This window comes from Oncorhynchus nerka, linkage group LG27 (genome assembly GCF_034236695.1).
Source record: "Oncorhynchus nerka isolate Pitt River linkage group LG27, Oner_Uvic_2.0, whole genome shotgun sequence".
NCBI classification, from domain to species: Eukaryota; Metazoa; Chordata; class Actinopteri; order Salmoniformes; family Salmonidae; genus Oncorhynchus; species Oncorhynchus nerka.
Window position 1 is genome coordinate 79,825,818 of NC_088422.1, and position 22,357 is coordinate 79,848,174.

At 45.4% G+C, this 22,357-nt stretch overlaps 1 protein-coding gene across 8 annotated transcripts in view; it reads right to left on the minus strand.

Moving 5' to 3' along the window:
* The window catches only part of chd9 (chromodomain helicase DNA binding protein 9), a 161,420-nt gene that overhangs the window by 60,148 nt on the left and 78,915 nt on the right, over positions 1-22,357 (minus strand). For 7 of the 8 annotated variants that reach the window (XM_065012045.1, XM_065012044.1, XM_065012042.1 and 4 more), the window contains 12 exons: positions 18,587-18,736; positions 18,082-18,150; positions 17,349-17,404; positions 16,800-16,917; positions 14,558-14,644; positions 10,765-10,902; positions 10,542-10,663; positions 4,333-4,576; positions 2,778-2,954; positions 2,304-2,447; positions 450-548; positions 171-327 (listed from right to left, as the gene is read on the minus strand). In XM_065012045.1, the coding sequence (XP_064868117.1) occupies positions 171-327; positions 450-548; positions 2,304-2,447; positions 2,778-2,954; positions 4,333-4,576; positions 10,542-10,663; positions 10,765-10,902; positions 14,558-14,644; positions 16,800-16,917; positions 17,349-17,404; positions 18,082-18,150; positions 18,587-18,736 (1,561 nt within the window). The remainder of the gene's footprint in view (positions 1-170; positions 328-449; positions 549-2,303; positions 2,448-2,777; positions 2,955-4,332; positions 4,577-10,541; positions 10,664-10,764; positions 10,903-14,557; positions 14,645-16,799; positions 16,918-17,348; positions 17,405-18,081; positions 18,151-18,586; positions 18,737-22,357) is intronic. The other variant, XM_065012043.1, reaches the window with a different exon arrangement.

A 22,357-nucleotide genomic window follows, 5' to 3' on the forward strand; every position in this document is an offset into this window, starting at 1 on the left:
GTCAATTAAGGAAGTAAACTGAAATTCCAATTCCAATTCTCTTCAATGCTTTTCAATGGGGAATTGGAATTTGGTTTACCTTCTGAATTGACTGGAATTTCAATGGAATTGACCCCAACCCTGGTTACAGTTAGGGTTAGGTAGGGGTCAGGTAGTGGTGTGTTCAGTACCTTTGATGAGGTAGGGGTGGTTGCAACACTTCCTCAGCTCCATCATGGTGTTGACCAGGTTGGGGACGTTGGCCTGGCCGACTCCTTTAGACAGGAAGGAGAAGTTCTTCTCTAGGATGGCTCTGTAGTACTTCTTCTGGATGTTGGTCAGCTCCACCTGACCACATTATATAGAAACATTCAATTATATAGGACAATACACAGAAACCACATCAGTCAGCAAAACTAAGACAAAAAAACACAATCTCAAGCACACAACGCAAACACGCACATACCCACCTCAATGATGGTTTCCTCCTTAGGAGCCAGCTTCTTCTCCACGTCCTCCTTGAGACGACGCAGCATCATGGGCTTCAGGATGGCCTGCAACTTCTGGACCTGAGAGAGACCGAGATATGCATGTTCATATATGGACGCATACATACACAGACACAGTTTACAGTAATATGTGAAGCTTTTTGACCTGAGACACATAGAGACAGAGAGATGGAAGATACAGGTTAACATGTGGAGAGTCTGGAACGGGAACGCCCACTTTCACACTCACGCACCCACACACGCACCCACACACACATGATTTTAACCAGAGGTGCTGAAGGATTAGCAGGATTAAGAGGGGTTGACCATGGGCCGGTCAGTGGTATGATTGTCAAACCAGTACAATACACTGAGTGTACAAAACGTTAGGTACACCTTAGAAATGCTTCTTTAACATGTCTCCTCCTTCCTCTACACCTGCTTTCTATGACATAGACTGGCCAGGTGAATCCAGGTGAAACCTATGATCCCTTATTAAGTCCACTTCAATCAGTGTAGCTGAAAGGGAGGAGACAGGTTAAAGAAGGATTTTTAAGACTTGAGACGTGAAGTGTATAGGGTGAATGGGCAAGACAAAATATTTAAGTGCCTTTGAACAGGGTATGGTTGTAGGTACCAGGAACACCGGTTTGAGTGTGTCAATAACTGCAACGCTGCTGGGTTTTTCACACTTAATAGACTGATGAAGTCCATGAGGTTGATAATAGGGGTTCTAAATAACTGTAATTACATCAGCATAATGCTAAAGGGCCATTAACATAACTTTCCAAAACAGCACTCACTCGCTCGCTGGCTGGCTGGCTGACTGATTGCTGAGTGGGTGGGGTTATATCCTTCCTGTTTGGCCCTGTCCGGGGGTGTCCTCGGATGGGGCCACAGTGTCTCCTGACCCCTCCTGTCTCAGCCTCCAGTATTTATGCTGCAGTAGTTTATGTGTCGGGGGCTAGGGTAAGTTTGTTATATCTGGAGTACTTCTCCTGTCCTATTCGGTGTCCTGTGTTCTCTCCTTCTCTCTTTCTTTCTCTCTCTCGGAGGACCTGAGCCCTAGGACCATGCCCCAGGACTACCTGACATGATGACTCCTTGCTGTCCCCAGTCCACCTGGCCGTGCTGCTGCTCCAGTTTCAACTGTTCTGCCTTATTATTATTCGACCATGCTGGTCATTTATGAACATTTGAATATTTGAACATCTTGGCCATGTTCTGTTATAATCTCCACCCGGCACAGCCAGAAGAGGACTGGCCACCCCACATAGCCTGGTTCCTCTCTAGGTTTCTTCCTAGGTTTTGGCCTTTCTAGGGAGTTTTTCCTAGCCACCGTGCTTCTACACCTGCATTGCTTGCTGTTTGGGGTTTTAGGCTGGGTTTCTGTACAGCACTTTGAGATATCAGCTGATGTACGAAGAGCTATATAAATAAATTTGATTTGACTGACTGACTGACTGAGTGTGTGTGTGTGTGTGTGTGTGCTCTATTCTCCTTCAGAGTTCCATCTGTACTGACAGGATCATTATCTCCACACACTGACACACTGTTCAAACACCAGGTGGGGTGAGTGGGGGAAAACACACTCATGTCCCTTGATACCATATGAAAACAAATTAGCTTCTGTATTAATAATCATATTCATTATGATCAGTGATGGTAAAGGACACACTCACACACAGGCAAACAGGCAGAGACTAAACTATAACACACAGTATTTCTCACATACACACTATGTTGATAGGAACCCAACAACATAATATTCACACACTCACAGCGACACACTTGATACGAACCCAACAACCACGTGATAGAATCACACAGCCTCACCTGCTCCTCAGTCTTGAGGTCTCCAAACTCCAGCATGAAGGTATTCTCTGAGGGGAAGCTTTGAGGCTCCAGGAAGTGCAGCAGACTGAACAGCTCCTCTACTGTGTTCTGGAGGGGGGTCCCTGTCAGGAGAGCTTTGTGTTCCTGGAGAGAGAGGAGAGGGAAGAGAGAGATGTGAGTTAGAAACAATACAAGACAAACAGCATAGGAACTCCAACCTACAAGCTGTGCCTCCACTGAACACAACTACAGAGAGAGGGGAGACCTCAATCACAAACAATCTTAAGATCCAACCAGATTGGTGTACAGTGATGGTTACCATTAGGGCACGTTTCACTGCTTCTCTCCACACACCAACAAGGTACTGATTGGAGACACACTAGGCCCAGGATCTAAAACATTCAAGCTGTAATGGCTGCATTTCTGCCCTTTGCTCAGTTCTGCCCTACATTATGCTCAGTGACTTGGACATACCAGATTCATGAGCTTGAAGCCCTCTAGCAGCTTGCAGTTCTTGTTCTTGAGGCGATGGGCCTCGTCGATGATGACGCAGCGCCACTCGATGGCGTTGAGCTCTGGACAGCCGCCCAGGATCATCTCAAAGGTGGTGATGAGGGCGTGGAACTTGTAGGCTCCCCGCACCACACGACCCTGGAGGGAAACCAGGAAGAAACACACAGGGAGTCAATACAACTCTTCCATTCAATCAGCTTCTCTCATTCTCAATGGTTGAGTGTATAATGCCTTGTAAAGAAATATCAGTGATTTCAATCATTGGAGAAAGATGGTCCCATTCTCATATCTAGTGAGACATCCTGCACAGTGTGTGATTCCCTGTGTGTTAAGGTGATTCCCTGTGTGTTCTGTGTGTTAAGGTGATTCCCTGTGTGTTAAGGTGATTCCCTGTGTGTTCTGTGTGTTAAGGTGATTCCCTGTGTGTTAAGGGGTGAGCCGTGCTGTAAAAATAAGCTCTGTGGTGCCACAGTGACATCAGAGTCTTCCAGTGAGACAGCCTGGTGGCAGCTCCTCTTTCCTCTCCTCCCTCATTCCGTTCTTCCCTTCCTCCCTTGTTATATTTACATACTAAGATCTCCTAACCGCTGAATGTCATTCCACATTACTCTGCCAACAACTGCAGAAAAAACATTTTCCCAGGGAAAATTCCAAGCTCTAACTCCAACAATGCAGTAATCAATAACAATGTAATAGTAAAAATAAAGGTTGAACAAAGACACACGAGATATGAAATAAGAAGAACAGGATAAAGTAAGTAAGCATACTATATTTGTATTTTTTTATATATTTTTTATATATATATATATATATATTTTTTTTTTTTTACCTTTATTTTACTAGGCAAGTCAGTTAAGAACAAATTCTTATTTACAATGACTGCCTAGTGGGTTAACTGCCTGTTCAGGGGCAGAACGACAGATTTGTACCTTGTCAGCTCGGGGATTTGAACTTGCAACCTTCCGGTTCCTAGTCCAACACTCTAACCACTAGGCTACCCTGCCGCCCCATATACAGGGTCGGTTCCAGTAGCATATTTACAATGTGAAGGGATACTGGATCATTAGGGGTAGATATGTATATAGGTAAGGTGACTAGGCATGCTGGAACATGACAGTCATGCTACTCAATCTCAATATCTCTCTCTCATTATGTGGCCTGCAAGTTCTCCCTGGACAAATCTCATTGTCCGACTGAGTATCTCTGATATCATGTCACTATTCCCTGATACAAATACTGTCATTACTTGAATGGAACAGAGAGACACCTGAGATTCACTTCATCTTTCACAGTTAATGATGTGCATCACATTATCTCCTGTTCTTAGTCCCCATTATGAGATGCTGGCTGCCAGCGGGTTTCAAGGCCCCTTTGCTGTTGTTTTTGACAACCACCACCTCCCCTCATCAGAGAACAACTTTTTGAAACGTCAAGGACCCATCTGTTGTTGACATTGTTGTTCATCTGTGGGACCTTGACTGTACATCTTGTGTTGTTTATTTATGTTGTTGTTTACCTGTGTGTCTCTGGAGTACATCTCGTACTGCTGCAGCATCTGCCTGCTGACCATGGAGCCGTGGTAGACAATGACGTTGAGGTGGGTCCACGTTCTGAACTCCCTCTCCCAGTTGGCGATGGTGGAGAGGGGGGCGATGATGAGGAAGGGGCCCCTGATGCCCACACGCCAGATCTCCTCCAGAAACGTGATGGACTGGATGGTCTTCCCCAGACCCATCTCATCTGCCAGTATACAGTTCCGTCTGTGAGGAAGAGAGGGAGAGAGAGGGGTGGGGGGCAGGGAGGGAGTAAGAAAGGAGTGAGAGGAAGCGAGAGGGGGGTTGGAGGAAGAAAGAGAGAGAGAGAGATTACAGTCACAAAAAAAGGTATAGAGTAGTTGTGGTCCTGTCTGATATTGATACTAAGTGATGAGACTGGGCTGAACAGAATCCTTCCTTTAGTATTCAGGCAGAACATTAATCTGGTTGTCCAGAGGGTGGGGGTGTTACAGTGAATCTTGACATTAATTACAAAGAGCAGATACTCCCACTTGCTTCCTATACTTTTTTCCTTAATCTTAAAGGCTCGGTGCAGTCAAAAACAGGATTTTCCTGTGTTTTATAAATATTTCCACAATATGATGGAATAATACTCTGAAATTGTGAAAATTATGATAATGCCCTTTTAGTGTAAGAGCTGATTGAAAATACCAGCTGAAATTTCAGCCTGTTTTGGTGGGATGTTGTTTTGGCCTGCCTGGTGACATCACAGTAAATTAGTTGATAGACCAATAAAGAGAGTTCTGAACCTTTCTGCCAATAACAGTTAGTTTTCAGTTTTCCCCTCCCCACTTAGACCCATCCCAGACAGTCCTAGCAAAATTCTTGCTTGAGAAATTGCTCTTTGCTAAGAAGCTATTTTTGTTTCTTTCTGACCGTTTTAATTGACAACAATCACAATCAAGGTACTTGATTGTTACCGAGAAATAATTTGATAGAGGTTTTTATTTTATTTTAAGTGTTGCATTGGACCTTTAAGAACTTCACAGCACTCTGAAACACAGTCCCAGTAGCAACACTACAGCCTGGCTACAAACAGATGATTTGGGATGTGTTCCACACTCACTCGCTTTCTCCCTTGATCTTTTTTCTTTCTCTCTCCATCTTTCTCTCTCCCTTGATCGGTCTCTCTATATCTCTGTCTCCCTTGATCTGTCTCTCCATATCTCTGTCTCCCTTGATCTGTCTCTCCATCTTTCTCTCTCCCTTGATCTGTCTTTCCATATCTCTGTCTCCCTTGATCTGTCTCTCCATCTTTCTCTCTCCCTTGATCTGTCTCTCCATCTTTCTCTCTCCCTTGATCTGTCTCTCTATCTTTCTCTCTCCCTTGATCTGTCTCTCCATATCTCTGTCTCCCTTGATCTGTCTCTCCATATTTCTCTCTCCCTTGATCTGTCTCTCCATATCTCTCTCTCCCTTGATCTGTCTCTCCATATCTCTGTCTCCCTTGATCTGTCTCTCCATCTTTCTCTCTCCCTTGATCTGTCTCTCCATATCTCTGTCTCCCTTGATCGGTCTCTCCATATCTCTGTCTCCCTTGATCTGTCTCTCCATATCTCTGTCTCCCTTGATCTGTCTCTCCATCTTTCTCTCTCCCTTGATCTGTCTCTCCATATCTCTGTCTCCCTTGATCTGTCTCTCTATATCTCTGTCTCCCTTGATCTGTCTCTCCATATCTCTGTCTCCCTTGATCTGTCTCTCCATATCTCTGTCTCCCTTGATCTGTCTCTCTATATCTCTGTCTCCCTTGATCTGTCTCTCCATATCTCTGTCTCCCTTGATCTGTCTCTCCATATCTCTGTCTCCCTTTGTCACTCTCCATCTTTCTCTCTCTGTCTTCCTCCTCTTCCCTTTCCCCACCAGCAGCAAGAGAAGGGAAGAGGAGGAAGACAGAGAGAGAAAGATGGAGAGCGACACCCTTTCCCCACCAGCAGCAAGAGAAGGGAAGAGGAGGAAGACAGAGAGAGAAAGATGGAGAGTGACACCCTTTCCCCACCAGCAGCAAGGGAAGGGAAGAGGAGGAAGACAGAGAGAGAAAGCTGGAGAGTGACACCCTTTCCCCACCAGCAGCAAGAGAAGGGAAGAGGAGGAAGACAGAGAGAGAAAGATGGAGAGCGACACCCTTTCCCCACCAGCAGCAAGAGAAGGGAAGAGGAGGAAGACAGAGAGAGAAAGATGGAGAGTGACACCCTTTCCCCACCAGCAGCAAGGGAAGAGGAGGAAGACAGAGAGAGAAAGATGGAGAGCGACACCCTTTCCCCACCAGCAGCAAGAGAAGGGAAGAGGAGGAAGACAGAGAGAGAAAGATGGAGAGTGACACCCTTTCCCCACCAGCAGCAAGAGAAGGGAAGAGGAGGAAGACAGAGAGAGAAAGATGGAGAGCGACAGAGAGAGAAAGATGGAGAGCGACACCCTTTCCCCACCAGCAGCAAGAGAAGGGAAGAGGAGGAAGACAGAGAGAGAAAGATGGAGAGTGACACCCTTTCCCCACCAGCAACAAGAGAAGGGAAGAGGAGGAAGACAGAGAGAGAAAGATGGAGAGTGACACCCTTTCCCCACCAGCAGCAAGGGAAGGGAAGAGGAGGAAGACAGAGAGAGAAAGATGGAGAGCGACACCCTTTCCCCACCAGCAGCAAGGGAAGGGAAGAGGAGGAAGACAGAGAGAGAAAGATGGAGAGTGACACCCTTTCCCCACCAGCAGCAAGAGAAGGGAAGAGGAGGAAGACAGAGAGAGAAAGATGGAGAGTGACACCCTTTCCCCACCAGCAGCAAGAGAAGGGAAGAGGAGGAAGACAGAGAGAGAAAGATGGAGAGCGACACCCTTTCCCCACCAGCAACAAGAGAAGGGAAGAGGAGGAAGACAGAGAGAGAAAGATGGAGAGCGACACCCTTTCCCCACCAGCAGCAAGGGAAGGGAAGAGGAGGAAGACAGAGAGAGAAAGATGGAGAGCGACACCCTTTCCCCACCAGCAGCAAGGGAAGGGAAGAGGAGGAAGACAGAGAGAGAAAGATGGAGAGCGACACCCTTTCCCCACCAGCAACAAGAGAAGGGAAGAGGAGGAAGACAGAGAGAGAAAGATGGAGAGCGACACCCTTTCCCCACCAGCAGCAAGGGAAGGGAAGAGGAGGAAGACAGAGAGAGAAAGATGGAGAGTGACACCCTTTCCCCACCAGCAGCAAGGGAAGGGAAGAGGAGGAAGACAGAGAGAGAAAGATGGAGAGTGACACCCTTTCCCCACCAGCAGCAAGGGAAGGGAAGAGGAGGAAGACAGAGAGAGAAAGATGGAGAGTGACACCCTTTCCCCACCAGCAGCAAGGGAAGGGAAGAGGAGGAAGACAGAGAGAGAAAGATGGAGAGTGACACCCTTTCCCCACCAGCAGCAAGGGAAGGGAAGAGGAGGAAGACAGAGAGAGAAAGATGGAGAGTGACACCCTTTCCCCACCAGCAGCAAGAGAAGGGAAGAGGAGGAAGACAGAGAGAGAAAGATGGAGAGTGACACCCTTTCCCCACCAGCAGCAAGAGAAGGGAAGAGGAGGAAGACAGAGAGAGAAAGATGGAGAGCGACACCCTTTCCCCACCAGCAGCAAGAGAAGGGAAGAGGAGGAAGACAGAGAGAGAAAGATGGAGAGTGACACCCTTTCCCCACCAGCAGCAAGGGAAGAGGAGGAAGACAGAGAGAGAAAGATGGAGAGTGACACCCTTTCCCCACCAGCAGCAAGGGAAGGGAAGAGGAGGAAGACAGAGAGAGAAAGATGGAGAGTGACACCCTTTCCCCACCAGCAGCAAGAGAAGGGAAGAGGAGGAAGACAGAGAGAGAAAGATGGCGAGTGACACCCTTTCCCCACCAGCAGCAAGGGAAGGGAAGAGGAGGAAGACAGAGAGAGAAAGATGGAGAGCGACACCCTTTCCCCACCAGCAGCAAGGGAAGGGAAGAGGAGGAAGACAGAGAGAGAAAGATGGAGAGTGACACCCTTTCCCCACCAGCAGCAAGGGAAGGGAAGAGGAGGAAGACAGAGAGAAAGATGGAGAGTGACACCCTTTCCCCACCAGCAGCAAGAGAAGGGAAGAGGAGGAAGACAGAGAGAGAAAGATGGAGAGTGACACCCTTTCCCCACCAGCAGCAAGGGAAGGGAAGAGGAGGAAGACAGAGAGAGAAAGATGGAGAGCGACACCCTTTCCCCACCAGCAGCAAGGGAAGGGAAGAGGAGGAAGACAGAGAGAGAAAGATGGAGAGTGACACCCTTTCCCCACCAGCAGCAAGGGAAGGGAAGAGGAGGAAGACAGAGAGAAAGATGGAGAGTGACACCCTTTCCCCACCAGCAACAAGAGAAGGGAAGAGGAGGAAGACAGAGAGAGAAAGATGGAGAGCGACACCCTTTCCCCACCAGCAACAAGAGAAGGGAAGAGGAGGAATACAGAGAGAGAAAGATGGAGAGTGACACCCTTTCCCCACCAGCAGCAAGGGAAGGGAAGAGGAGGAAGACAGAGAGAGAAAGATGGAGAGTGACACCCTTTCCCCACCAGCAACAAGAGAAGGGAAGAGGAGGAAGACAGAGAGAGAAAGATGGAGAGCGACACCCTTTCCCCACCAGCAACAAGAGAAGGGAAGAGGAGGAAGACAGAGAGAGAAAGATGGAGAGCGACACCCTTTCCCCACCAGCAGCAAGGGAAGGGAAGAGGAGGAAGACAGAGAGAGAAAGATGGAGAGCGACACCCTTTCCCCACCAGCAACAAGAGAAGGGAAGAGGAGGAAGACAGAGAGAGAAAGATGGAGAGCGACACAATTTCCCCACCAGCAGCAAAAGGCACACAGGCTAATAATGTTAACTCAGCCAAATCACTGCATGCTCTAAACACAACACAGGAAAACCATTTAGAATGTAACATCCACACTACCTCTGTGCAGTGACAAAGTCTATAAACCAAACAAGCTAAACTGAAAGATAAGTGAATGAAAAAGTCCTCATGAAAAACATTTTTAAGATTAAGACACAAATCAAAACAGACAACCAAGAAAACCTTCAGTCAATGAAAGCATCCTCTTTTCAAAGATAGTGTAAAATGCAAGACAGACAACCTTTTGATCTTTTCATATAGCCTATGTGGTGTAGTGCAGTGTTTTCCTGTACTGTTTTGCATGTTTATGCTGTTGTGTTCTTTCCTTTAAAGAAATATTATTAACCACTAGGGTTGGGCAGTATTTTCATACCTTCATACCGTTCCTGTACCATACCAGAGTATATGGTATTACTGGCAGTGCACAAAAAGGGGCGCAATTTATTTCCAAACGTAAAATATATATATATACATACATACACACATGGTGCCACGTTGATGGTGCCATGCTGAAAGTCACTGAGCTCTTCAGTACGGGCTATTCTACTGCCAATGTATACTCAATTTTATAAACCTGTCAGCAACGGGTGTGGCTGAAATAGCCGAATCCACTCATTTGAAGGGGTGTCCACATAATTTTGGTCATGTAGTGTGCGTGTGTATATATATATTTATTATTATTTATTTTTTATTATAACGCACAAAGAAAATTCAAGCAGAAGGGATCTTAACCAAGAAGCGTGATCTTGCAAGCAAGCCACATTGCGAGCAAGTTAGCAAACCAAATGCAAAGCTGGCGCCCTGAGCAGGAGATCATTTATTTGGCACATCTTAGATAGTTACCTGATAGTTATAAGCAGTGGTGTAGCACGCACCCCTCTGAGCTTTAGGGCGCCCCAACCCCCCCCAAAAAAAAATCTAAACTAAAATCATACCGTTGATTTCAAAATATCCCAGTGTATGGTATATACGACATACCGTCCAAACCTATTAACCACATTCTTCACAGGTTTTGCATACTAAACCAAGCTAGAAGTCAGCAGGCTCTGAGCAAGTGTCTCCCTGTCTCGGTACAGACATGCTGTCAGCTCACTGCTTCACTGGCTTCTCTTCTGCACTACTTAGCAATCTGACAGTCCAGCCCTTGTCTCTCTGGCTGGATGCAGTATGCTACAACCACAGAGCTGAAACCTAGGATCTGAAGTCTGGAACAACCCTGTGTTTCTGACTGTCAGAGTCTGTTCAGGGCAGTAGAACACTGTGTGTCTGCTTGTTTGCACATGAATACAGGTACAGTGTGTGTGTGTGTAGCCTTAGGGGGGCCCTACTGACCTGTTGTACCAGTTGAAGAGGAGCCAGTTGACTCCCTCCAGCTGGTAGTCCCTGAGGACGTTACTGTTCCTGTACTCCCTCGACTCATCCCTCTTCTTCCACAGGCTGGCTGGGGGACGCTCCTGTGGGGTAGAGAATGTTAGAGGATGAGAAGATGAGAAGAGAGATGAGAAAAGAAGAGAGAGGAAGAGAAGAGAAAGGAGGTTGAATAAAGGGGGCTTACCATCCTGCGGGAGTCTGGCCTTGCTGCCTGCAGCAGCTCAAACTCCTCTATTTTACTCTGGTCCACATCCCCCTTCAGTTCCCATGTACTGTCTTCATAGGGCAGAGAGCACCACTTCACCAGGTAGTACACCACCTGCTGGGGGAAGAGGGACGGAGAGAGGGGGAGGAGGGAGGGGGAAAGAGAGAGATGTTGTGAGTTAACACAAAAAAACATAGAAACTTCACCTTTTAGTAGCTACTAGTATTGTCACTAGCGTCCTGTTGGCCCAGTCCCCCGTTTTCTAAACCTCCTGCGCATGAGCTACGCAAAAACCTGCCACTGAAATTCAAACTTTTACTCAATACGACACATAATGAATTTAACTTCACACTGTTCAGTGTTTAATAGAATACTGCATAGAATGGCTGATTTGCTCATATTTGCTAAGGCCTAGCTGTGATTTGGCTGGAGGAACGGGGGAAGGAACACACATACATAATGATCTGCATGTCATTGTGTCAGTAAGGAGAAAACACTGCATGAAACCTTCTTTACTCTTCAGTTAAAATAGACACACACACTCTCCATCCCTTCCTCACACTCAATCTCCCTCCCTCTCGTAAAAACACACACACACACAGACACACGCGCACACACATCACTCACTCTCTCCCACAAACACACACTGCTCTCAACTTTTTAAAACGCTGGACACCAAACAGAATTTAAGGAGCACCAGAAAGAAAAGGATTTCTGAACCGTTCAGGCTAGGGACAAGTACGGCTGTGGCAGTCACGAAATTTCGTCAGCCGGTGATTGTCAAGCAAATAACTGTCGGTCTCACGGTAATTGACTGTTAATTAACATAAACACATGTAGCATCTCCTGGCTTCCACACATAGCCTACAAGCCACTGATGCTGACCTTTGGAACATGTACATTTGAAAAAGTCTAATAAATCTATGTAATATAGCCTACACCTTCACAATAAATCCATTATTTATTTTAGACAGGTCTAAAGAAGCACGATATGAAGAAAAAGTAGTCTATTTCAGAAGAACAGAATAGCATACTCTGAGTTGTCCTTATGTTAGGTCCTGATCTGGCTATGCCATATGGCTGTGGGCTACACTAGTTCATTTAGCAGACAAGATTTGCTTAGAATTCTGTATGAAGAATACAATTGAACATAGCTGAATAAAATAGGAAGGATATTTTCTCTATTCTGTGTTGAGCGGTTACAAAGAAAAGGGTACTCCTGTATGCTTCATTTAGAGTTATTAATGTAACTTTAGTTGTGATACAAATGTTGGGCTATATGTTTAGATTTGTAATACATTGTAAGGCTGCATGATGTGACTCTAATGATGATTTGATAAAAGTCACATGAAAGGCCTGAGCTCTGCTTTGTTTGTTTTGCGCAGGCTGAACACACTTCATCAGTCTTTCACTCAAGTAGTTAATAATGCCTCAAATTTCCCGGCTGCATCCCCTTTGTGTGGCCGTAATGCCCCCTAAAAGAATCCATGCCTTTTGCATGGATTAATTATAAATCCCTTCTCCCGGCTGTGTGCTGAAGCATCTCTCACTCACATGGCTCTCCATCACATGAACGGGTCTTTCTCACAGGCTTCAAGTGAAGACAGACACATCGGGGATGCGTGCATCCTTATCCAATACCAAGACGCATATTGAAGATATTGGAAGAACTGTCCACATTTACTTTCGTCAGCCAACAAGATGAGTAGGCCTAACGAACAGCAAAAGCATTAGCATATGTCAATCTACTATTCCCCATAGTACAAATTCCGACCTACTCTATTCTGTGCGAGAAATAAATATTCCAAACATAGTCTTGGACAGTTGTGGGATGCGATAGATCCCAAATTAATATAACCACTAGCATCAAAAAATATGTTATAAGCAATAAGCCTGACGCAACAGATGAGAATGTTTAGCTTAAAATGTTGATAAACTATTAGGCTATTTCTTCACGTTATAAGCGCAGAAATACGCACACTAGGCTATAAGTGTGAATGTTCCATTAGCAGGGAAACACCATTCTCAAAAGTAATCCAAATGCAATTATGCATGTATTGCTTTTATTATAAAGGTGCATTTGTATGGTGAAAATGATCTTCCCCAAACTTGATCTCACACGCTGCATATGTATGTCATTTAGAAGTGGATGAATGTGCTTAGTTTTAAGAAGTTATTTGGCCACTTTAATTATGTGTTATCAAAACATATAGGTCTAGGGGCTAGGCTATATGAGGTGTGCGAATATGATTTGAAAAATTCGCAAAAAAAACAATGCGCTGTTTGCCTGAAGCTGGGTATCATTCACAAGTGATATCATTCACAAGTGATATCATTCACAAGTGATAGGCTAATATTGTCTCCCAGCAGACTATTCTTCATTTAATCTTGTCTTTACATATACTAAATAATATATGTGTGAAATTTGTCTTGATTTAGAATGGACCATTATCATGCACCTGTATCAAAACAGGGGCAGCTATGCACTTAAATAGAGAATGGAGGACGCTTTTCCCGTGGTTCATTTTCATGCCAGCCAGGTAGGCCATACTACTGTTGGAAAGAGAAGCAACGTACTTAATATTAGGAAAGTTGAGAAATAAATATAGTAGGCCTAGTCTATAGAAAGCTGATGGGATCTTCCTCTTTTTAATAGAGGCCATCACTCTGTTCTCACACAATTACATAGCTTATTGAAATGTGCAACATGAGCTCCTCTCATGAAGTGTTTGATTAGATTTTCAACTACATTTGTATTGATGTCAGAGTGATTAGAGGAACAATAGAGTGCTGAGTACCAGGCAGTTAGCAAGTTTGGTAGGCTACTAATGACCATCAGCAGTATCAGAGCTTGGAGAAGCATAATTACCATGACTAAACGGTCATGTGGAATTTGACTGTCTTCGTGACTCGTGACTGCAGGTGTGGCGGTAATATGGTCACCGTAACATCCCTAGGGATGTTAAATAAAATTTGATTTGATTTGACAAGCCATTTTCTTTACTGTAAAGTTGTAAGCATGCCTGTCGTGAAGCGCTGCTCTATTTTCCCTCTCTGACACTCAGAGGCTGCATGACAGTGAACTTGCAAAGTCAGATCAAACTGGCCTGTGCTCTTGGTTATAACAGGTGATGAAATTATATAATGTACAAACTTTTCTGCTCGCTCTGCGTGCTGCTCCAATGTAACAAATGTAACAACAGAGGACTCATCAGGGTCGACATCACGAGCTGATATGGAGGAATAGATGAGCATGATGAGGGGCCGGAGAGAAGCAGGTCAGTGGGGGCTGGTAGGGGATGAGGCTGGCTGATTACAGCTGCCACGTGATATGTTGATGAAAGTGAAGTGGACATTATTGGACCTGCTCATACAACAGACGAGAGGCTTAAATTCAACTGGCACCAGCAGGTTCTATAGATCAAACGGTACTATGGTATTGTAAAATGTTGGTATCATAAGTATCATGAGGTTTTGGTACCGTGGTATTGCCGTGGTGTTACCGTGGTACCGGTACACCAAGCAACACTAGTAGCTACACAGCTAAAGTAGCTGGGACAACAACCATAATACACATGTATGGAATGACCCCATGCTTTACAATAGTATCTTCTACAAATGAGAAGATGAGACACACTCAAGGACATACACACACACACACAATGTACAGACATACACACTCTGTCTCTCTCTCTTTCCAACAAAAGTCAGTCTAATCATCTCTCCATTGGAGGTCATTTGTTGTGAATGAAAGAGCCCCCCCCACTCTTACCTCTCCTGTGTCCTTGTCTTCACAATAGGATACCTCGAGTACTCTGTCTACCTCCACATAGTCAGGGTTAAAGGGATCCTCCTCCATCTAAAACACACAGGAAGACATAGTCAGGGTTAAAGGGACCCTCCTCCATCTAAAACACACAGGAAGACATAGTCAGGGTTAAAGGGATCCTCCTCCATCTAAAACACACAGGAAGACATAGTCAGGGTTAAAGGGATCCTCCTCCATCTAAAACACACAGGAAGACATAGTCAGTGTTAAAGGGATCCTCCTCCATCTAAAACACACAGGAAGACATAGTCAGGGTTAAAGGGATCCTCCTCCATCTAAAACACACAGGAAGACATAGTCAGGGATAAAGGGACCCTCCTCCATCTAAAACACACAGGAAGACATAGTCAGGGTTAAAGGGATCCTCCACCATCTAAAACACACAGGAAGACATAGTCAGGGTTAAAGGGATCCTCCTCCATCTAAAACACACAGGAATACATAGTCAGGGTTAAAGGGACCCTCCTCCATCTAAAACACACAGGAAGACATAGTCAGGGTTAAAGTGATCCTCCACCATCTAAAACACACAGGAAGACATAGTCAGGGTTAAAGGGGTCCTCCACCATCTAAAACACACAGGAAGACAGAGTCAGGGTTAAAGGGACCCTCCTCCATCTAAAACACACAGGAAGACATAGTCAGGGTTAAAGGGATCATCCTCCATCTAAAACACACAGGAAGACAGAGTCAGGGTTAAAGGGATCCTCCTCCATCTAAAACACACAGGAAGACAGAGTCAGGGTTAAAGGGATCCTCCTCCATCTAAAACACAGAGGAAGACATAGTCAGGGTTAAAGGGATCCTCCTCCATCTAAAACACACAGGAAGACAGAGTCAGGGTTAAAGGGACCCTCCTCCATCTAAAACACACAGGAAGACAGAGTCAGGGTTAAAGGGATCCTCATCCATCTAAAACACACAGGAAGACATAGTCAGGGTTAAAGGGATCCTCCTCCATCTAAAACACACAGGAAGACAGAGTCAGGGTTAAAGGGATCCTCCTCCATCTAAAACACACAGGAAGACATAGTCAGGGTTAAAGGGATCCTCCTCCATCTAAAACACACAGGAAGACATAGTCAGGGTTAAAGGGATCCTCCTCCATCTAAAACACACAGGAAGACAGAGTCAGGGTTAAAGGGATCCTCCTCCATCTAAAACACACAGGAAGACATAGTCAGGGTTAAAGGGATCCTCCTCCATCTAAAACACACAGGAAGACATAGTCAGGGTTAAAGGGATCCTCCTCCATCTAAAACACACAGGAAGACATAGTCAGGGTTAAAGGGGTCCTCCACCATCTAAAACACACAGGAAGACAGAGTCAGGGTTAAAGGGATCCTCCTCCATCTAAAACACACAGGAAGACATAGTCAGGGTTAAAGGGATCCTCCTCCATCTAAAACACACAGGAAGACAGAGTCAGGGTTAAAGGGATCCTCCTCCATCTAAAACACACAGGAAGACATAGTCAGGGTTAAAGGGATCCTCCTCCATCTAAAACACACAGGAAGACAGAGTCAGGGTTAAAGGGATCCTCCTCCATCTAAAACACACAGGAAGACAGAGTCAGGGTTAAAGGGACCCTCCTCCATCTAAAACACACAGGAAGACAGAGTCAGGGTTAAAGGGATCCTCCTCCATCTAAAACACACAGGAAGACATAGTCAGGGTTAAAGGGATCCTCCTCCATCTAAAACACACAGGAAGACAGAGTCAGGGTTAAAGGGATCCTCCTCCATCTAAAACACACAGGAAGACATAGTCAGGGTTAAAGGGATCCTCCTCCATCTAAAACACACAGGAAGACATAGTCAGGGTTAAAGGGATCCTCCTCCATCTAAAACACACAGGAAGACAGAGTCAGGGTTAAAGGGATCCTCCTCCATCTAAAACACACAGGAAGACATAGTCAGGGTTAAAGGGAACCTCCTCCATCTAAAACACACAGGAAGACAGAGTCAGGGTTAAAGGGATCCTCCTCCATCTAAAACACACAGGAAGACAGTAAACTGCCATCGTGCCATCTGGAGTCTGGGGGGAAAAACACACTGTATGACTGTATGGGTGGGTGGGATGAACATAAAGCACACTACAGAGATGCATGCAAACATGCCTGCGCAAAACAGGCAAACACACACACACTGACGCGCACACACAAACTGGTGTGAAAGGGTCTTACATCTGCAAAGAAGTGGGCTCTCTGTGCCTGTTTAATCTTGAAACGTTTGATCTTCTGCTGAATCCTCTTGTCTTTCTCCAGCTGCTGCTCTACGGCCCACTCACAGTGGAGGTAGGAGCTGAGAGAGACCGAGGGACAACACACAGAGTCAGGAACGCACGAGAACACACACGTATAGTACAAACTAAACCTTGAATGTCTTTTATGACGTCGTACATCTTTCAAATGGATATATGTTTACTTTATGTTTAAATTTTCCATTTGTGTGCTATTTTGTACATTTTACATTTGTATAGGATTTACAATCTACTACACACCAAATTAGTCTTCATTTCAGACTGGCCTGGATTTTGTTCTAGTGAAACTACAATGAGGTCACATGTGAGTTCAGTCAAAGGCATCTCAAAGTGGTAGTGCAAGAACTAGTAATGACAAGCTGTGTCTTACATCGCTCTGTTTAACATACTGTATTTGGCTTTTTTGGTTGAATACAAACATTTAAAAATGTGCATGCAATTATCTTAGCCGGAATGAAAAAGAATGCCTTACTAGTTTTTGTATTTTACAAAGAACTCCTCCACTTCTACGATAACTCCTGGAGCGACCTAGAAGAGGAACCAATATTATAGAACAGAATACAGACTAAAAGCTCTTCATACACGGAGTGTACAAAACATTAAGAACACCTTCTATTTTCATGACATAGACTGACCAGGTGAATCCAGGTGAAAGCTGTGATCCCTTATTGATGTCACTTGTTAAATCCACTCCAATCAGTGTAGATGAAGGGGAGGAGACAGGTTAATTAAGTAAGGATTTTTAAGCCTTGAGACATGGATTGTCTACGTGTGCCATTCAGAGAGTGAATGGGCAGACTAAATATTTAATTTCCTTTGAACGGGGTGTGGTAATACGTGCCAGGCGCAGCGGTTTGTGTCAAGAACTGCAACGCTGCTGGGTTTTTCATGCTCAACAGCCAACTGTGGGAAGCATTGGAGTCAACATGGGCCAGCATTCCTGTGGAATGCTTTTGACACCTTGTAGAGTCCATGCTACAACGAATTGATGCTGTTCTGAGGGCAAAAGGGGGATGCAATAATAGGAAGGTGTTCTTAATGTTTTGTACACTCGGTGTATGGTAGGAAAAGACAGAGGGTTGAATTCAATCAAACCCACATTGCAGATGGTAAGCAGATGTACGACTAAGTAAACTAAAATACTATAGAACTACAAAGAGTGGTATGAGTGAGTGTGGCATTAAAGATAATGATTGTAATCCTACCTCGTTCTTGACTATTCGAGATGACATGATCTTGTCAACAACCGCAGCATCCTCCTCACTGGGGTTTTCCTGCAGCATTGGAAACAAACCACTTTAACAGCTCCATGTACAACCTTCATACTCCACACAGCAGGTTCATGTATGTTCAATGTATATCAGAATGAAGTATGGCCTTGAGATGCATTGTACTGCTATAACACACATATTAGACTAGATAGGGCTATGCTAGAGCAATGAAGAATGTAATCTTGAGATGTTTTGGTACTGTAGAACCTATCAGTCTTACAGTGTTTCCCAACTCCAGTCCTCCAGTACCCCCAACAGTACACATTGTTGTTGTGGCCCCAGACAAACTCACTCGTTGAGGGATTGACGATTACGCTACAGCAAAAATGTGTACTTTTGGGGGTACTGGAGGACTGGAGTTGGAAACAACTGGTCTAGAACAACTGAATGTTATTGAGAGTTATTGATTGCTGCCTGGGCCAGGCCAGTATCTCCTCACCACAAACAGCTGCTGTGCTGGCTCTTTGCGTGCTGCAGCAGTGCTGGTCTTCTTGGTTTTAACCATGACCTTCACCTCCTCATCAGACACCCTGGCCTCTCCCTCCTCTGCATACTTCTTCCTCTTCACCTGGCGGTTCGACCGACGCGTCTACGGGGGTAAGGGAAAGACGTTTAGTATTACGGAGGTTCTGTATTGTACAAATCAGCACAGCCAAAATATCAGTATAACTCTTTTCCTATGTTTTACTGGGTTAATATGTAGGCAGCCATCAAAGGCAGTCCTGTCTATTCTCAATAGTGTGTGTGCATGTGTCTGTGTGTTGTATGCACTCCGCAGCAATATGTGTGCTTATTATTAGGGAAACACATCAGAGAGACCCTGCTAATGACAGCCACAGTTTAATGAGGTACTAAATACCATTCAGTTGAAACTAATAACGTGCCTGTGGATGAGAATAACCCAGGCTGACCATAAAAGACTCAGGCCTGCCAGGCTGAGTGGTCCCTCCTTCCCTGCCTGTCAGGCTGCCTCCCAGGCTGAGTGGTCCCTCCTTCCCTGCCTGTCAGGTTACCTCCGAGGCTGAGGGGTCCCCTGTGGTGATGATGCTGTAGCTGTTCTCAGAGCTGTCTGTCTACTAACTCCACCACTTATAGTGCAACAGACAGGACTGGAGGATCATTCTAAATGACATCTTCAAACAGCTCTAATTAAGACTGGGTGGGGGGGATAATGAGGATAATTATACATACACATGGGCGGGGGGGGGGGGGGTAATCCCCAGTCGATCCATACTATGACACAGCCAGGGGGAGAGGGGAGTTAGGGGAGAGAGTAGTCTTTCATCCCCACTCACTGAATACTCCGTCAACTGGAACAGAGCAGATCGTCCCCCTCACTCAACACCAGTGTCTATGGATAAGGACTGTCCTCAATGTATAGAATAGGCCTACCCCTACAGAATCCTCAGCTCTACCAACAACAACAGTAAATTACACTGGAGCTATTCATTCTTGAGTTGGTAAGGCCCTGAACTAACTCTGAACCACCCGGTGTACTTTGACTCCATACCACAGCTGTGACTCCTGTATTCCACTCAGTATCAGCATGGCCAACAAGAGAGCCCAAGGACAGGGACTCTCCATGGCTTTAACTATCACAACAACACTGTCATAAGAACTGGTCTATATGACATGAATCTTTAAACATAAAGGCCTGCGTTCTGCAGACTGAGGAAATGGCCTCTCCATGCCTTTTAATAATAATACTACAATAGATAAATAGATAAATATAAATAAATATATTTGCCTACCCCTGCCTTAAACATAACAAAAACACTATCATAAGAGTTCTGCAGCCATAAAGAGCCTGCATACTGTAGCCTTGGAGACATGGGGAGAGACTCCATGCCTTAAACATCATCAAAAACACTATCATAAGAGTTCTGCAGCCATAAAGAGCCTGCATACTGTAGCCTTGGAGACACGGAGAGGGACTCCATGCCTATAATAATCACAATAACACCGTCATAAGAGTTCTGCAGCCATAAAGAGCCTGCATACTGTAGCCTTGGAGACACGGGGAGGGACTCCATGCCTTAAACATCATCAAAAACACTATCATAAGAGTTCTGCAGCCATAAAGAGCCTGCATACTGTAGCCTTGGAGACACGGGGAGGGACTCCATGCCTTTAATAATCACAATAACACCGTCATAAGAGTTCTGCAGCCATAAAGAGCCTGCATACTGTAGCCTTGGAGACATGGGGAGGGACTCCATGCCTTAAACATCACAATAACACCGTCATAAGAGTTCTGCAGCCATAAAGAGCCTGCATACTGTAGCCTTGGAGACACGGGGAGGGACTCCATGCCTATAATAATCACAATAACACCGTCAGAAGAGTTCTGCAGCCATAAAGAGCCTGCATACTGTAGCCTTGGAGACACGGGGAGGGACTCCATGCCTTTAATAATCACAATAACACCGTCATAAGAGTTCTGCAGCCATAAAGAGCCTGCATACTGTAGCCTTGGAGACACGGGGAGGGACTCCATGCCTTAAACATCATCAAAAACACTATCATAAGAGTTCTGCAGCCATAAAGAGCCTGCATACTGTAGCCTTGGAGACACGGGGAGGGACTCCATGCCTTAAACATCATCAAAAACACTATCATAAGAGTTCTGCAGCCATAAAGAGCCTGCATACTGTAGCCTTGGAGACACGGGGAGGGACTCCATGCCTTTAATAATCACAATAACACCGTCATAAGAGTTCTGCAGCCATAACGGGCCTGCATACTGTAGCCTTGGAGACACGGGGAGGGACTCCATGCCTTTAATAATCACAATAACACCGTCATAAGAGTTCTGCAGCCATAACGGGCCTGCATACTGTAGCCTTGGAGACACGGGGAGGGACTCCATGCCTTAAACATCATCAAAAACACTATCATAAGAGTTCTGCAGCCATAACGGGCCTGCATACTGTAGCCTTGGAGACACGGGGAGGGACTCCATGCCTTTAATAATCACAATAACACCGTCATAAGAGTTCTGCAGCCATAAAGAGCCTGCATACTGTAGCCTTGGAGACATGGGGAGGGACTCCATGCCTGTAATAATCACAATAACACCGTCATAAGAGTTCTGCAGCCATAAAGAGCCTGCATACTGTAGCCTTGGAGACACGGGGAGGGACTCCATGCCTGTAATAATCACAATAACACCGTCATAAGAGTTCTGCAGCCATAAAGAGCCTGCATACTGTAGCCTTGGAGACATGGGGAGGGACTCCATGCCTATAATAATCACAATAACACCGTCAGAAGAGTTCTGCAGCCATAAAGAGCCTGCATACTGTAGCCTTGGAGACATGGGGAGGGACTCCATGCCTTAAACATCATCAAAAACACTATCATAAGAGTTCTGCAGCCATAAAGAGCCTGCATACTGTAGCCTTGGAGACATGGGGAGGGACTCCATGCCTATAATAATCACAATAACACCGTCATAAGAGTTCTGCAGCCATAAAGAGCCTGCATACTGTAGCCTTGGAGACACGGGGAGGGACTCCATGCCTTAAACATCATCAAAAACACTATCATAAGAGTTCTGCAGCCATAAAGAGCCAGCATACTGTAGCCTTGGAGACATGTGGAGGGACTCCATGCCTTTAATAATCACAATAACACCGTCATAAGAGTTCTGCAGCCATAAAGAGCCTGCATACTGTAGCCTTGGAGACACGGGGAGGGACTCCGTGCCTTAAACATCACAAAAACACTATCATAAGAGTTCTGCAGCCATAAAGAGCCTGCATACTGTAGCCTTGGAGACATGGGGAGGGACTCCATGCCTATAATAATCACAATAACACCGTCATAAGAGTTCTGCAGCCATAAAGAGCCTGCATACTGTAGCCTTGGAGACATGGGGAGGGACTCCATGCCTATAATAATCACAATAACACCGTCATAAGAGTTCTGCAGCCATAAAGAGCCTGCATACTGTAGCCTTGGAGACACGGGGAGGGACTCCATGCCTATAATAATCACAATAACACCGTCATAAGAGTTCTGCAGCCATAAAGAGCCTGCATACTGTAGCCTTGGAGACACGGGGAGGGACTCCATGCCTATAATAATCACAATAACACCGTCATAAGAGTTCTGCAGCCATAAAGAGCCTGCATACTGTAGCCTTGGAGACATGGGGAGGGACTCCATGCCTATAATAATCACAATAACACCGTCATAAGAGTTCTGC